The sequence below is a fragment of the Pagrus pagrus genome, assembly GCF_965226575.1.
Source record: "Pagrus pagrus genome assembly, chromosome: 11".
NCBI lineage: Eukaryota > Metazoa > Chordata > Actinopteri > Spariformes > Sparidae > Pagrus > Pagrus pagrus.
The window spans coordinates 4,628,023-4,645,610 of NC_140195.1; the positions used below are offsets into that span (position 1 = coordinate 4,628,023).

The following is a 17,588-nucleotide window of genomic DNA, read 5'->3' on the forward strand; positions in this document are numbered from 1 at the left end:
AAACTTAACCATTCAGCAGCTTTAGGTGCTGAACACCTTAAATGTTCCATCTGTCACCTCTGGCCTGTTTAAACTGACAAGGCATCACTGAAGATAAAGCTAAAACAACATTTCAACCATGTCATATATCTACAGAAAACCTCAGGTTTATGTATCAGTTTGTCAGAATCATAACGAGGGCTTGCAAACTTGCCCATGGTGAACAATCACACAGAAATCCAATATGTATTGAAGGGAAAGAGAGACCGATCTGTCCACCTACGGCAGCTGCAAGGCCGTGTTCTGAGCTGGAGATGTCAGCTTGAGGGTGAAAGTTATTTCCAACCAAAATACAGTGCGTAAGCCAAAGATTGTTGCAACAAGTTTAATATTTCAAGGGAGCTGTTAAAAAGCATTTTGCGAAAAAGTTATTCGCAAACAAATAATTTGAAAATAATTCCTTACTGACTCATGATAGATTAAAATCAGACTGTTGCCGGGTGAATCTTTCCTCTGAGATGGATGAAGTTGAAATTGTGGATGAGAGCGAAGCAGCGTGGAGGGTTTTGAGCGGGGTGAAGTGAGGCAACGGTGGAGAACAAAGGACAGAGCAGAGGAACCGAACCATGAAAAGGTGGGAAAGAAGGAACGTGAGGGGGGGAACGGAGCCCCCGCGGGCCGTCTGAACTCAGGTCTGTTTACAGCTGCAGGTGGCAAAAACCAACTCTGATTTAATTTACATGATTCGCATGAGCACGTACTTCAGATTCACACAGACGCGCCAATATTTCTCCTCTTCATTGCCGCTGAAGTCGGCGTTGGTTTGTGCCGCGCCCCTACCCCCTTCGTCTCTCAGTGATTACAGTTTCTTTAAGAGGCAGACATCCCCCTGGTGGGCTGAATTTATTAATAAATTTGGTTTTGATTGTATGCACCGAAGCCCCCATCATGAGCTGATTTGTATACATACTAGCACATTAGTAGATGTGCCTACCACAAGATAGGCCTTTTGAATAATTAATGTTTCTATTAAGTGCCATGGTGCCTCCCACCACGGGCCATTAATATTGAAGAGATGTAAGCCCCTGCTAACAGCAGAGGGAATGACATCAAATGAAGCTGGGAGTTGGATGGGCATATGAAAGGCATCTCCTCAATAGGCTTTGGCCGTGACTTCTGTGCGGGTTTACAGTACAGCAAAGAGGCTTCCCTGCCTCCCAGTGACAGTGAATAAACATCTAGCTGTTGCCTAAGGATAGAAAAAAGTGCAGGATTCCTCTCTTTTTTTTTTTCTCCCTCACACAGCGTATGCAAGCTTATTGTTGATATTTTGAACACCAGAGGGATGGTGGGGCTGTCAGTCAGTATCATGGCACGACTGAACCCTCCTCACTGCCGAAACCCTGAGAGAGTTGCTGTTACAGTATGCCTGCTTCCCTTCATTAAACCGCCAATAGAAAGGTGAATAAAATGTTGCACAGCGAAGTGAGACTTCAGCCAGACAACATGCAACATAACCCCGACATACCCCTCCACATTTACACCTCACAAAAAGTTAAAGCAGCATCCAAACAGCCAGCATCAGTGTACTCACCGAGGAAAACACACTCATCCTCAGATACAACCCCTTATCGCATCATTTTCTCTCTTGTTTTCTCCTCTTAGCACACTGAAAACTCCTCTTCATCACCGCCCGTATCTCTCGGACGACTACAAGACATTTAAGACCCTATAAAGTATTTAGGATGTAGTTTGTTCGGGGAACAAGTGATCAGTGGGGTTTTATCAAGCCCATTAAATGCTACTCACAATTAAATGTGACATGCTCGAATTAGTCTGAGCGCAGTCCAAAGACAAAGAGATTAGCTGCGAGCTCCTAAACTGTATCGAGAGCTATTTAATTTCAAAAGCAAAAATATCCAGCTATGGTAAAACAGAAATACATCGACTGTCAAGTGGTTTAATTCTGGGAGAATCTCTTCAGAGCTTCAAGGAGATACAGTTATTTTTTAATAAGTGTGTATATTAAAGATTGATAGCAAAGAATACACAGAAGGAATGCTGACATTGTGGAAGGGGATTAAAAATGATTAGCTCTGAATTGTCTTGGATAATGTCATTCAGCTCTGTCAGCTACTGTTGTTACAGTGACATGCGAGGCTTGCATAGCCCGAAGGCAGCTGGGGCAGTGTATTGCCCTCTGCTCTATGTATTGAGTTTAGCCTTGGCTGCATCAGCACAACTTTCCCCACCATTACTTCAGCTGAATAAGTCAACACTGCGCTGACAGACATCCCCAGGCTGTTCGCATTGACAGCCATTTTCTCTCCGTCTCCATCGTTTTTCTTCTGCTCAAACTAGCAGATTATCTTCCCCCCCCAAAAGAGACCCCCTTTCTTTTCTGGAAGTTTCTTTCTCGTGGATTAGAATGCCTCTTTTTCTCAATTCAGGCCGTCTCACCCCCTCTTTAGTCTTTCTATGGTTGTCGCCAAATTTGTGCAGAACGTCTAAGGGAAATGGTGGCGGTGAGTGGCCAATGCTCTGATCCCCCTGAGCTGGAGAAACAGATTATTCTACAGAAAGCGCAAGAGTGGGGAGCTGGGAGTGCGATGCGCAAGCCGACTGGCTGTTTGTTGGGAATTACCCCTCTATTGACAGTGTGACAATGCCAGGCGGGCAGCAGCACTCCTAAAAGGATTACACAGGGAGCATGGCATGGCAGCACTGGGTGGGAACGGTGGGGGGGGAGTAAGGGCGGCGGGGTGCGCATGCATGTCCGATGACGTTTCCTCTTCCTGTTCCCTCTGAAAGTCTGAATGTTAAGACAAACAAGCAAGCCGGTGCTTAGAGCGGGAGGAGGATGTGTCACCTAGCCCGAGGGAGACGAGATGATGAAAGACAGAAAGCGAAAGGAGGAAGGAAAGATGCAAAGAAGAGGAAATGTTTCAGGGAAATAAAAAAAGACAAATTCCTCCCCTCTCAAAAAGATTATTTCCACTACATGACTGCAGTTGGGTTCCCTCTGGTCTACAGAGGTCATTAGGATGTGGCTTACAGGCTATCAAACCGCAGTCTCATGTACAAGGAGGGTCTTTTATGGATTTTGTTCCTTTGTTTGTTTAAGAAATACAGGCACAGAGACAAAGAGCAGCGCTCCTCTCACGCCTCCCAGCTGGGAGACATCAGTGGCGTGAGCCCTTTGAAGTGGTGTTTCTTTCTGTGATCCACTCATGAATCAAGGCTCTATCTGCCAATGGGGAGCTCAGTCAAATGGGTTTCATGCATGGATTAGACTGTCTTCCTGTGCTTGGTCCACCGTGGGAAGGGCTCCATTTCAGCCTCAAGGGTAGAAGGAGGAGGTCTCCCAAGCTTTTAGCATGCCCATCTGTGATACAGCGCTCCTGCCTCACCTGTCATGCATCGCGGCTGATGGGGCCGGGCAGAGTGGCATCCACATTCCCTCCGCTCCTCGTCCCATCTCTTCTTTTTCCTTCTTTCCTCTGCTAGTCTCCCATCGACTCACTCTCTTGTTCTCTCTCAGGCCCCTTACATTGCTTATGTAACCATCACTAAGTCTACTCGAATAGCTGCTGCCATCGCCTGACATGGATATATTTAGCCATTATGTTTTCCCCCCCTCTATACCCTGCATGCCCAAGCAGTGCTAAAAGATTCATGTATTCAGACCCCTCAGGCGGTGCAGTGACACACTTACTTTACATCCAGAGCAATTAATGTCCACTGAATCTAGATTACAATGCCGGTGTCCCACAGGGAAGCCGCAAAGCCCTAGTGGGTGTTGGGGGGTAGGGAGGAGAGGGAGCGCAGCAACACTCTGAAGGGTCGCTGTCACGTGGCACTTTGCGGCTCAGTAAGCGGGCACAACCGACTGTTGTATTTTTCCTCTTCTGCTTGCATGGCCAGTAATAGCATATTGATTGTTTACGTAGCACTAGCAGCTCCACACAGCAAAGTGACAGTCATCTCCTCCCCGCTGCCCTCCTCTTTCTCAGTCTCCTCTATCTCCTTTTGCTTCGCTGTCCACCAGACAGTACCGTCTTCTCTCTCCATCTCCTTCCTCTGTTTTCTCTCTCCCTGCTCTCACTCCTTTATTCCGCCTCCTCCTCCTCCTCCTCCTCCTCCTCCTCCTCCTCTTCTCCTCTCTTGTTTAAAGGGCTGGATGACGGCCAGGTCGGAGCCTCAACAGGGCTCTGCGGCACAGAAGGCAGCGTGCCACCCTGTGCCAAGGTCATGCTGGGCAGCCATATTGTATTTTATGAGTAGGTGGTCTGCACTAAGCATTAATATGGCCCCTTGTTAGATTTACCATCCATGGCAACAGCAGCAGCTTTGGAGCAGGCGCCTGTCCAGGATGTTAATAATCCATCTAATTTTTAAAAGTTTATTTTATTGGATCCACCGCTGCTTAATATTCTAGGAACGAATTGTGGATGAAAAATAAGTTTAAAAGTGCTTTTCTTGTGTGGTGTGTGTGTGTGCATGGATGTGGTGCCATGTTTAGACAGCAAGAGCAAAAAAGGGAACAAAACATTACCTGCTGTTGTGATTAGCGCATGCTTTTGGCACAATGACTCATGGCATGTACTGACATTCTGGATGCAGGCGTGGGAGTGCGCTCTTAATTGCTTTTACAGCCACCTGGACCGAAAGAGCATATTTACCCCTGAGCATCCGTGGAAACCTGCGCCCATTTATGATTTTAAAGACAGGTCCATAGCTGAAGAGGGAAAACATCTTTTCGTATCAGCCTTCACCAAAAAGCATTTACAAGATTCTCCCTGACTTTTGTGCCCCCCGTAGGTGACCCCAGTGGCCGGACCCCCAGAGGGAGGCACGCGGGTGACCATCCACGGCACGAACCTCGGTCTGGCCTTCTCAGACATGGTGGGCAACGTGGAGGTGGCAGGGGTCAGGTGCACGCCCGTAGAGGATGGCTACATCATCGCCGAACAGTAAGTCACACCAACAAGTCAAGCACTGTACCTGTCATATTCATACTCAAAACAAATATCACCACAGTAACGCTTACTGCTGCTACCTGTAGCTGCCCTTAGCTAGTTAGCTCAGTTAGCCGTGCAGCTACCGGGGAGTGTTAGTGTTTATGGGGCTAGCTGGTTAACATGCCAACTTCAGTACATGTCTCTGCAACACAACACATAGACGTCATAATGTCCAGATATTATTTATACTATTTTTCACATTCTGTTAATTTTAGATCAAAATTCTTACACATTGCCCCGTTAGCTGAAGGCAGGTGGGAAAGGTTTGCCATATATTGTTCACAATGCAGCATGGAAATGTTTTCATTATTTTTAATTACCCAATTTGTGGACAAAATAATTTTCTCGCCAAAACAGCACAGATAAGATGATAGACACGATTAAATCGGTTATTAACGCTCATGCTACTGCACACCTGCACTGGTGTTGATAGATTACTGTACGTATGTGATGTAACAGCGAACAAAATCTGATCAATATATGTGTTTTGCAACAAAAAAAAGCAGTTTCCCCTCCATCTCCCACCTTAATGAAGACTGGAGCGGGTCCAGACAGTCTGGCCCTGACACTGCTGTTCTCCCCCCTGCAGCACACTAGCCCAGCTCCCTCTCTCTGCAGCTCATCTAGTCAGCACCAATCCCAGAACAGCTGTGTGTGTTTACTTGTGTTTACCTCACTAATTGTCCCATGCTGTGCATACATCACGTTAAAGTCTGTCCTGTTCACCCTGAACTAATGAAACGTGGCCCATGCGTCGCAACTTGCCCGTCTTCCCCCTCGGCTAGACACACAGACGTTACGGTGGTTTAACCCTCCCCGGGTGATGCAGACCTCGCGAGGGGAGAGGCGAGGATGTACTCACATGCAGCTCAGATGCTTTACATTAAATATATGTTAACATATTTGGTTTAGGATCAGGCTGGATTGCCTTTGGGTCAGACAGATTGTTATTAGTGGAAGAAACACAATTCTTTATGGAAGAAAAAGGAATCATACCATTTTTGAAGGAATGAAGCTACACAGCTAGCACAAAAACACTCATGCTGTTGCTGCTATAGGTTAAATATGGCACCATTGGAAAATCCGCATGTGACTGTAAACTCATTACTCTTTACCACAGGTATCACATTTTACTATAGAAGCATGTAGTTATATTTTGAGAGTCTCTCAGGGGTGACAAGTGCTCAGGCGTAATCAGCCTGTCTTCCCTAAGTGTGAAATCCGTCCTCCCTCTGCAGACTCGGAGTCAGTTGCAGAGCAGAGTAAAGTTTTAAATGTATAGCTGAGCACTGAGGCGCAGCTGACACACATACACTTATGCACACACACGTACACGCACAGGCTATCACAGTCATGGCTCTCAGAGGAGCCTTTAACCCTAATTCTTTCCTTGGCCTACTTCTGCCCTCAGAAGGAGAACAGCTCAGCACTGCACCATCGCTGTAACTCACATACTTTAAGCCTTACAGTGCTGTTACAATACATACATCACACACATACTGTATGGTCACACACGCTCATATGTTCTCGCACAATTGCTCCCGGGTTCATCATATTCATTCCCCATTTTTTGGTGGTGTTTGAAAACTATCATGTACAGTGTGTCTGTGTTTCCCAGCTCTTTACTGGGCAGTTGTAATTAAAATTCACTATGTGCCACTTGGCTGTAGGGGACAATTTGTCAGCAGCGCACTGATCTGACAGCACTTTAATCCAACTGGGGACAAGCTAGGGAATTCATTTATATGGCATGTAAAAAAAAAAAAAATAGACTGAGCGAAATTAAAAAACTAACCTGTGACCCCAGTAGTCGCACCGCGAAGGAGTGGGAGTCTTCATCCGCGGCTGACTTTTATTCAGAGCCATTCGGGGTCACACGGGCTCGCGGTTCATTATATGCGTGTCCTTATCTGACTGTTGCTGTTTGTTTCGAGTGTTAATTCAGTCACCAGGCTTCCTGTGGCGGACTGGACAAAAAAGGGGGGAAAAAAAGCATACATATTTATGTGTGTTTTATGTTACTACTTCAGAGGAGCGTGTGAAAGCCACTCCTGCTTTGAAGAAGAAGTCTCAACTTTTGTGTTTTTCAGCAGTCAGAAAGTAAATTTTTTTTCTGAGGGCTGACGCTAGGCTGCAGCATTCATGTGGCGGCTAAATTGAATCCTCATTACTGGAGGATTTAGTTTAAAAATAAACCTCAGGATTTACGGTCCCTCGGTGGAGAACATGAAATTGAATGTTCAGTTTTGAAAAAGCCAAACATATTTCCATAAATGTACAGCCTTACAAAAGGTACCGGCACTACTGACGTTCAGGTGGGGTTTGTGTTTCTCTCAGGCCTGGTGAGGAGCAAAATATCAGCTCTGTCGGCGAGTAAATCCTCCTTTAGCCACTTTCTTCCACATAGTTCAACCAGCGACTCTCCCAGAGTCATTTGTTGTAATTCAGATGATCAGCGCTGGAGAAATAATACGTCTGCTCTGCTTCATCTCCTGCCTCTGCCATCTGCCTCACCACATATTCTATCTTTCTTTCCTACACTGTGATTGCTTCTTGTACTTTATTACTCCCTGGCACCGCCGATCAATAGAAGTCCTCGTTTTATTATGTCATTTGATCTAGTCACCTGCGGCGCTGGGTGACGCCTGATCACATGGCATGATAAAAACCGCATTGATCCTTTCTGCGTGATTTACATTAAACGTACCCAGCTGGCACAGAACCATCGCTGTCAGGAGCCTGGTTGTTGGTGGGGTGGATTTACATCTCTCAGGATGGGGTGTGTTGAAGTGCCAAGGGAGGAGAGGCACTGGTCTCATTTAAAGACCGTCATCGAGGGGGTCCTTGTCGATGTCTGGATGTGTCCCGTAATGAAATGAGTGAGACAACAAAAGAAGATTGCATTTAGAGTGGAGGATAAATCGATATCAAGCAGAGAAGTGTTTTGATTACTTTCTCTCAACTTCGCTCAAGGATTTTAAACGTATAGACAACTTCTGAGCCTTAAGTTGTTCCTGAGATTGAATTCTCTCCAGTGCAGCTTTTTCACGAATAGCTGCGACTGCTTTTGCTGCTTTATTTTGTGCCGTTATTTTTATTAATTATGTTGCGTGTTTTTGTAGGATCGTGTGTGAGATGGATCCGGCCCACGCTGACAGCAGACCCGGTCCAGTCCAGCTGTGTGTCGGAGAGTGCAGACCAGAACTCCGGGCCCGCTCCTCTCAACTCTACTCCTTTGTGGTAATGACTGCAATAACGCCACATTGCTCTGTATCCTCATATAATGTTGTTAATCATGCTGTGCAAACTAAGGAGCTGTATTAAAGTGATGTAAAGTGTACAGTTAGTTCAATTAAAAGTGATTTGTGCTTTTCGAGCAAAGTAATTGTTTATGCGCCACGGGCAAATAGCAATGTGTGAGTTGCCATGACTACCGGTAGTGTAATTAAGCAGCTCTGTGGATGCTTACTTGTTACTTTGCGAACAACATACTTCCATTAACATCACAAGGTTTTCAAAGGGTCTCCGTTAATGATCTCTGCAGCTCTCTGGTTGTAAATGCAGTTTATGCCTTTATTGAGACAGGATCACAGGGTTAAATCAATGTGGGCTCGTGTACGGTGCTGTTTTAAAAAATTAATGAATTCTTCACAGCTCACTAGCTGCATTAAGTTAAGCATTGCTTAATGGAAAAAGGAATGATATATATATATTTTTATATATATATATATATATACATATACAGTATATAGAAGCTTTCTTAGGGGAGTTTGTCTTTTTGGTAACATTGTCTATGAAACCTGTGTTTATAAGGCATCATGAACATACTAATAATGAGTTATAATGCACCTACAGTGCTTTATAGTCATAGTTATAATCATGCATGAATAATTATGATGCCGATGTCTATAATCCCTCAAAAACATATTTATGCTTTTCAACAATTATCAACACATTCTAAAACATTTTACAATGACTTAAAAGGCTTAATTGCTAATTATTTTTCTTTATTAAAATCCAAGCTCGCAGTTATGATACATTATCATTTTAAAACACATTATAATCGTGATTGTAATGCCTAATTATGTGATTAAAAGTTGCTCTGTGTGGCAAATGGGTGCATGAAATAACGTTTTAAAAATATCCCAGTGTTAAAGGCAGATGTAATAGATTACAAGCTAGTTATACATCTCTATAAGTGGTCAAATGAAGTGGGAAATTTGAGTAAAGTCAATGCAAGAACAGCACACAAAATGCTGTCAAATGTACATATGTATTCATACAACGAACTCCGAAATGTATGTTCATACTGGTTATAATGAAATGGACTTCATAGTCTTACCACAATAATCATAAATCATTATTAGACCAGCGTTTATGATGCATTAAAAACTCACAACAAATAGTTAAAATCTTAGTAATCCTTTCATTTTTATGCAAGTACCTTTATTATATTATAATTATATATATATAATTTTTTTTTTTCTTTACTTGAAGCAAACAATGACCACTTATAGTGACTTATAGCCACGCTGCAATGTATTACATCCGTCTATGACACAGGGATTTCATTACCCTTACTTAAAGCACCCAATTACCACTTACAGTAACAATAGTGAGTGACCAGCAATTATGATGTGTTGATACTTGACCTCAGAAGTCATTATGAAATGCTTTATAATGTGTTCTGAATAATTTTTCATTACAGCTCATTATAAGTACGTTCATAAAGTGGATAATGAATAATAGACATTTCGGCGGGGTGTTTTTGTGTATGTGTTTCTTGCAGCGTTTTTAGCTCGTTCGCAATAAAACATGAAAACAGTTGATGAAATGTGGATGGGCGGGGTCTTAAGAGAGAGGGAGAGAAAGAACGATGAAATAAAATGCACACACAACTTGCTAATGGAAACCAGCGCTCCGCTCGGCAGGTAAACATTATCTACTCCCCGCTCTCACACGTTGACGCACACGTTTCCCCTATCTCTGTCAGACGCCGTCTGCCCGGCCTGCAGCGAACAGATAATCTACTTTTCCATTTGCGCTCCATCACACCTTCACAATTAGCACTCCCTTAACAATTAACAGCAGCCGGTAATTACTACTGTTGTTTGCAGACTACCTGCTTTAGCCTGCCTCCTGGTAGTCACACCTAGCTGAGTTTCATCAGTGTGATGCTCTTGGCTGTGTGGTAAACTCCTCGGCTACTTTTTCTTCTCCCGCGTTACAGCTGCCGGTCTGGGAAGTGGAATTCCTCGAAGGATATCTCACAGATCCTAGAAGTGGTACTGCTATCCCCTTGTACCGCAGACCACCAAAAAAGAAAAACAGCCAGAGCAGCCTTCTTCAGTTTTCCCGATAAGACACACTCCCTCTGTGACCGTCTTTTTCAGCCCACGATACATGAGCACTTGGCTAAGTGGCAGCGTAAATGACAGCGTGTGCATTTAGTTGTTTTTAAATTGTTGTTTTATGTTTGTGCACACAGAAGTGGTGTGTGTGTGCTCGTCTGTGTACGTGCGCGCCGCTGCACGCGTGTTTTTTTCTGTATGACGGGCTGTCTGCTCGGATATTTCTCCATCTGTCTGTGCGATGGCGGACTAGCTGCCTGCAGCTGTAAACACTAGTTATTTTCAGACTGTCTTTAAAAAGCTTCACTCAGACACAACCCCGGCAATGCACGACACACAGGAGGAGGATCTCTCAGGGACTCTAAGAGCTCCTGGTTTTATCCTCTTTTCTCTCCACCAGCGCTGCACTCCACTGCCATCGGCCTGGCAATATGAATAACTGTAATTTGCAGGGGATCTTTGATAATACATGAAGGTTTCAAGAGGTTCCCCAAAGTTGCTGGCCTTTTTTATCTTCGATAACACCCACCTTTTTGTCTGCCTTTTGGTTTGTCCTTTCTCTCTGCTCCTTCAGTGCTCTCACAGCCTCTCTTAACCTTTCTTACTCTCTGTTTTGCAGACTCCCTCAGTCACAGGTCTGTCCCCCAGCCGAGGTCCAGAGTCCGGGGGCACGAAGGTGACCATAATGGGAGAAAACCTCGGTGCCGGCAGCAGCGTCAACGTTCAGTTTGGAAACCAGACGTGCGAGTTCTTTGGGTGAGACTTTCTCCTCTTGCGCCCATTTTATACCATAAAAGTGCTATTAGCAGCCTATAAAGTTTAATTAGCTAAAAAACGCCTGAATGATCGGCTTTTGTTTAACAGAGGCTATTCATGGAGAAAGGCTTTTTATTGCACATTAAGATGAGGCGTAAACCTGAAGTGTAAATGAAAGACGCAAGTTTAAATCTCACAGTTTTACAGGTTAGCATTAAAACCGTAATGTGGATGTGAGGAGGTGAAACAAACCCGCTCACTGTTAATGTTGACAGTAGTCACCTTTATTAAGTGATTAAAAAAGTATCAAATATTAAAAGAAAAACAGGAACAGTACGAATGCAGCCCATTTGTCTTGGTTTTCTGTCATGCTCGTCTAATATTTCTGTGTGTAACTTTTTTTTTTTGGCATTTGCATTTATGTCTTTAATATCCACAGATGGCAGCACAGTTCTTTGACTCAGTGTTTCTTTAACTTTTCTGAGTTGCTACATACATCACTGTCAGAGGATATTAGATATAGGGCATGCTGTGAGCGAATGGGAAAAGAACAAAAACAAGAGCTCTTGTTCCTGAGATGATGTGGATTATTCCCATTAAATAAGCCGCTATATTTCACCGCTTTCTTGTATTTTTTTTCCTGCTTGATATTACTGAGAAATCCCCCAGGGGAAAGCCTCTCTCTCTCTCTCCCTGTCAGAAACTTATGTAAATCTTAATAAGGTTTTGATGACCTACTGCATCAAACCCTGTAATAATAGCTTCTGGAAAAACCTGGTGCTCCTATGGATCTCTCTTCTTTTTCATCCACCCCCCTCCGTCTCACCATATCTTTCTATCAATTTGTTCATCTGTTCTCGCTCCCCCTATTTTTTTTTTTATTCTCTTGTCTCTCACTCTCACAGTTTCCTTCCATCTCACTCCACCCATCCATGACTGTGATGTTGTAAGGTTGAGGAGTCAAGCCAGCTTTAATGAGATATGGGGCTAATTACTGGTTTGTGTTTCTCCACTGTATTCCCGACATGGGAGGGAGCGGAGGATGGGTGGACCGTTCTACCACGAGCTCTCCTTCTGCTAATGAATTGGGACTAATTCAGAGGGGGTGGGCAGGTAGAACAGGGAGGTGGTGGAGAAGGAGGGGGAACGCACAGGAGCGAATATGACAGTGGCGGAGGGGCTGCTTGGCTCATTTGCACCTGTGTGTGTTCGTGTTGCCGGATCAGCGCGATCATAAGTTTTAGAAAAACTCTGAAAAATGTTCCATGTTTCTATTACAAATGTCTTCCACACAGTACTTAGAGCTGTTATTTATTCTTGGCAGAGGATGAAAGGTTTTGTTGTTTTTTTTGCCATCTTCTGTCTCAGATCATTACAGAACAAGGCTGGTAGTACAAAATGCATAAGCACATTCTGATATTGCCGTGATGGTGTTCCTGGAACGTCATAATTAACGTTGCTCCAGGACCGCCAGGGCATTTCAGTAATGTCATAGCTTTGAAGACTGGAAAAAGGCTGGTTATCCTTTCAAACACGTGTTTAATGTTACGAAATGGTATATTTCAACCTAAATCCAACAAAGTGTTTTTGTTGCCTTAAACTAACAAAATATTTCTGATGCCTTAACCTAACCAAACAGTGACAAAAAAAAAATAATAACAATACACGAACAGTGTGTTAATATATGTTGTTTAATGCTGAATGACACGTTATCGAGTGCCTTGATACAGATTTAAATACATCCTATGATGCCTCTCTTGTAGGCGGACCATGACGGAGATAGTGTGCTACTCCGCCCCCTCCCTGTCCGGGCTCGGCCCAGTGCAGATCAGCGTGAGCGTGGACCACGCCCAAGTCAGGGAGAGCCTCACCTTCGAGTACATAGAAGACCCCACTGTCCAGCGGATTGAACCAGACTGGAGCATTGCAAGGTAAAGTCACTGTGTGCACCATATATACTCAACAGACTGTACATATTATTTTTATCCACATCCTCACCAGCCACTTCTGAGCTTTCATCACCCAAATGAAGGATTTCCTCCCGCTCATCCAAAGCTTTAGACCCAGCCGGTCCAGACCAGTGGAAGTAAGCAGACAGCAGTCAATATTGCACTTTCAATTACTGTTCGGTTCCCTTCCAATTAGTCTGGATCTGATAGAAGTGCCACAGTGTGCAGATTGGAGAGCATGGGCACCGTTAAGACCTGATATTCTCCTATCGAATTCAGCGTTGATCCATCTGTTGAGTTTCTTTGGCAGATAGATACACATGCACTGTACACTACTAATTAAAAACAAGAGAGGGATGAAGATGAAATGGAGGCTTTGGAGAACAATGTGCTATCAGAGGTGCGAGTCCACAGCAGATGGCTCGGGCTTAGAGACGGAGTGTAAGGGACACTGCAACAGCAGAGTGACGGCACAGAGGGAATGGAGGGGGAAATGAAGAGAGAGAGAGGAGAAGGAAGGGAATCATATTGGTCACATGTCTTGGCTTTTTGCTTTTTATGTATGTAGGATGAATAGATAGATGTAGATGTATAGACATCACAGACGGACAGACAACATGTCAAACCTTACAAATACAGCAACTGTAACCGATACAGGCCACGTCTTTGTAGCCTGTGGAGATGGTCCCCAGACTCCCTTTAAAAAGCACTCAATTTTGTGAGTTCTTGAGTTAGATGTAACCTAATTAATTTTGTGAAGTGCTGCCTATGACAAATTCTTAATTATTTGGGTCGTCTTGTAAATTCGGCACATGTTATACATTATTATTTCCTTTCTGTCCGTCTAAACATTGTCACTTGTGATTTTCATCCATCTGTGATAACCCGCTTGTAATCGATCACCAGACGAGGCATGTTGATGCCAGGTGTAAACAGGCTCATGGATGGATGAACGGATGGATGGATAGACGGACAACATTATGTCAGATTTTACAAATACAGTAAACAGTAAATCAATATAGGCTAGGTCTTTGTTGCACTTGGCGAAAGTAGCCAGCCTCCCTTAAAAAAACACATAATTTTGAGAGTTTGTGAGTCAGGAGAACATTTCTAAGCTTTGTGAGGCACTGTCTATGACAAAGTCCTAATAATTTGGGCTTTCTTGTAAATTCGGTAAATGTTATACATTATGTTAGTTCTTTTTATGTATGTAAAACATTGTCACATGTGATCCATCACCCACTTGTGATAGTAGGCTACACAGATAGACCGACCTACACGGTAGCTGACCATATAATTTGATGAGCCTATAGACGGCACAAGGTCCAGCTACAGTAACTCATGCTCTTACAGTGAACCCACAGCCTCAGCACAGGCCCATCTGACATTCATCATTGCAACAACTCCTGCCTGGCATCTTTATTTATCACGCCACACTGACGAGCGCAACAACAAAAACAACAAACATCAACAACAACCCAAACAGCTGCAGGGGGAGCCACACATCCAGCAGCTTCGCTCCTGCTTTGTTTGTGTGTGCTTTTGTTTGTGCTGCTGTGTTATGAAGCAGCCCAGGACCACCGCTGCATCCGTATATGCTTGAGCTACCTTGGTATTTCAAACCCGAATCCGCACTAGTTGATTACAGCAAGTGAAGTCAGTTAAAAAGCATCTTTAATCATCCTCCACTCCAAAGGCTATTATCTCCCCAAAGAAACCAAGGATGAAAGCCAGTTTGATGCGCTTATTTTCGACTGATGGTGAATATTCTGGAGAGGTACATCAGGGCGAGAAAGTCTAGTCTAAAACTCTTTGAATTCCTCTGTTTCTCTTCCCTCACTTTATTTCTCTTCTTGTTTCAACTGTTTTCTCTTATTCTCTCTCTGAATTAAAAAAAAAGATAAGACAGAAATGGCAAGGTGTCTGATGAACATGAGTATTTCAACCTGTGGAATAAATTGTGTTTTTTCCTCAGTGGCCACACACCCCTGATGGTGACGGGGACCAATCTGGACGTGGTGCAGGAGCCCAGGATCCGAGTCAAATACGCTGGCCACGAATCAGTCAACGTAAGAACCCCCTATACCGTCTCATCCATAGAGTTAGTGCTGTATGTGCTCCCTGAATACATGTTCTGCAAAATGTACACTAACTAGGTCCTGCTTGACTCGCCAAACACTGCTATACAAGCAAGCTAAGTGATGTTTAGCTTGGGTATAAAGAGTACTATCTCCTCCCAACAGCCCCTCCAGCTTTCTACGCTTCCTGCTTGAACCCAGTCGTCTCAAGCACTTCAACGAGCATCTGAATTATGCAGCCGGTAGTGAGAGTGGTCTGCATGCAGTGTTTAATTAAGAGTTTACCCTAAATTTTCTTGAGGCTAAATCTCAGCTTCACATCCCACCCCCCCCTGCCTGCTAAGCTCTGTTGTGTTTTAATGTCACACCAGTCATCCTGAACACAATTCTCACTTGTTTGAGGAAGAATAAGGTTTTCGAACTAATGCATATGCAGAGCAGACTGGAGAACAGCAGAGTTTGAGAGAAGGTGGTGTGGGCGGGTCAGCGGGGGGAATGTCGGAGGTGTGCATGATCGGGGGCAAGGAGGCTCCTAATGGGTTTCAATAGAGGATTAACTGTGGTCAGAAGTCTTTGGTCAGCATAAAGAGCCCTTGTATAATCAAAGTCTTGGCTGTGGGAAATCGTTACAAATTGCATTTGAGCCCATGTCCTGGGGCTCCTTGTTTAATTAAAAGGATGGGATTTCCTCTCCGTGGTCTGGAGAACGGTAGGGAGATCAGACGAGCGGACTAAAGGGGAGCCGGTTGAATGGAGAGTGAGGGCAGGTGAAAGAGAAGTGCTCTCTGCCCGGTGCGTACTGTACTAACACAGCACAAAAACATGCTGTAACACAATAGTTGTTGCATTTTTTCTTGTGATCCCTTCATGCAAAGCAAATAATGTGTCTGAAGAGGTAACACTATGCAGTATTGTAGTATATTACTAGTAAAAGTTGAAGTCATCCATAGAAATAGTACTTACATATATTCACATCTACGGATATACTAATGGTCGACCGAATACCGACTAGGCTGATTAATGGTTTCGATATTATTAGTTTTTTTTCTTTTTTATCCAATTGCTGATTAAATAATTCCATTTTTTTATTTAAAATGCTGCTGCTTTGGTTCTGATGCAACATTTTATCTGCAAAGTAACTAAGAACTGAAGTTATTACCCAAAAAATATATATATTATAAAGTGAGTAAAAAGTACAATATTTGGCTCCAAAATGTAGTGGTGTGGAGGTAAAGTAGCAGAAAATGGAAATACTAAAGTAAAGTACAAGTACCTCAAACAAATACAGTACTTGAGTAAAATGTACTTACATTCCATCACTGCATATTGGCTCTTTTTTAGTCATTATAAAGCACTTATTGGCGCCTCATTCTGCATGACCATTTTCTACAACTACTAGAGTTTTTCCCTCAATAACCTCTTAATTACTGTTATTGACATGCTACACATGTTTTTTTGTAGAACAGAAAATAAACAAGTGATCCAGAGCTTCACAGGTGATCTACTGTAAATACTATCCAAATGACAATATGGCCAAGTGCAATATCCAAATCGCAGAAGCTGCCATTTTTTGATAAAAGGTCATATGTGACAAAAACAGAATTATAATGTCGTGCCACAGAGACGTCCTGACCCACACATTTTGTTCTCCAAATGTAAGAAGACATGTTTGTTTGTTACAGCCTCTGACAAATGACATCCTCATGATTTCAGTAGGTTTTGAATTTGAAATTTGATTATTCCCACTAACTGGAATCATACGATATTTCAGTCTTAACATCTGTCAAAAATAATCGCAATCTGATTTATTTGTTTTCTTCACCATATCGTGCAGCCCTTAACTTGTGACAAACTATATCTCGTGCCGTGTCTGACTTGTAGAGTTCTGCACAGATTTGTCCCCATATGCCTCCTCCCCTCATCCTCCCATCCCTGACATTTTTAATCTAAAATTGGCCCTAAGTGTCTGAATTGCTTAGTTCGAGCTCCTTTGCTAAAATCATAACTCCGCCATGGGCTTTCCGTGCTGCAATGTATCCTCACATAAGGACACCTTTTCCCTAAAAGACCTTTGTGAGTTATGAAACCCTGGTAATTACAAGTAAAAGACAGATCTGTGCTGTTTTTATGTTTAGAGAAGAGAAGAAACATAGCGAGAGACTCCTGGAGACCTGGCAAAATGGGATTTGACTCATGTGTGTGGGTGCCGTGCTGTCTGATTTGTCAGTTGCCGAGGCTTTTGAAAGAGAGTTGTTCATCTTCAGCGTGCCTCGTCTCTTCCAACTCCCCACCTAGCGCCTCGCAAAAAAGAAGCCCGTGTCACCGTCTTGATTGGCCCCACAGCCACAGAGAATGAATTTCTATTAAATGCTAAGGTTACAATTACCCATCCTTCATCCCATCTCCCCCCCTCTCTCTCTATCCCCTTCCCCTTTTGTCGCTGGAGGAAGGCAA

The 17,588-nt window shown here is 43.6% G+C and overlaps 1 protein-coding gene across 3 annotated transcripts in view; it reads left to right on the forward strand.

Moving 5' to 3' along the window:
* plxna2 (plexin A2) overlaps positions 1-17,588 on the forward strand; it is a 183,286-nt gene that overhangs the window by 120,508 nt on the left and 45,190 nt on the right. For all 3 annotated transcript variants that reach the window (XM_084365510.1, XM_084365511.1, XM_084365512.1), the window contains exons 13-17: positions 4,801-4,952; positions 8,123-8,240; positions 10,971-11,107; positions 12,871-13,038; positions 15,032-15,125. In XM_084365510.1, the coding sequence (XP_084221636.1) occupies positions 4,801-4,952; positions 8,123-8,240; positions 10,971-11,107; positions 12,871-13,038; positions 15,032-15,125 (669 nt within the window). The remainder of the gene's footprint in view (positions 1-4,800; positions 4,953-8,122; positions 8,241-10,970; positions 11,108-12,870; positions 13,039-15,031; positions 15,126-17,588) is intronic.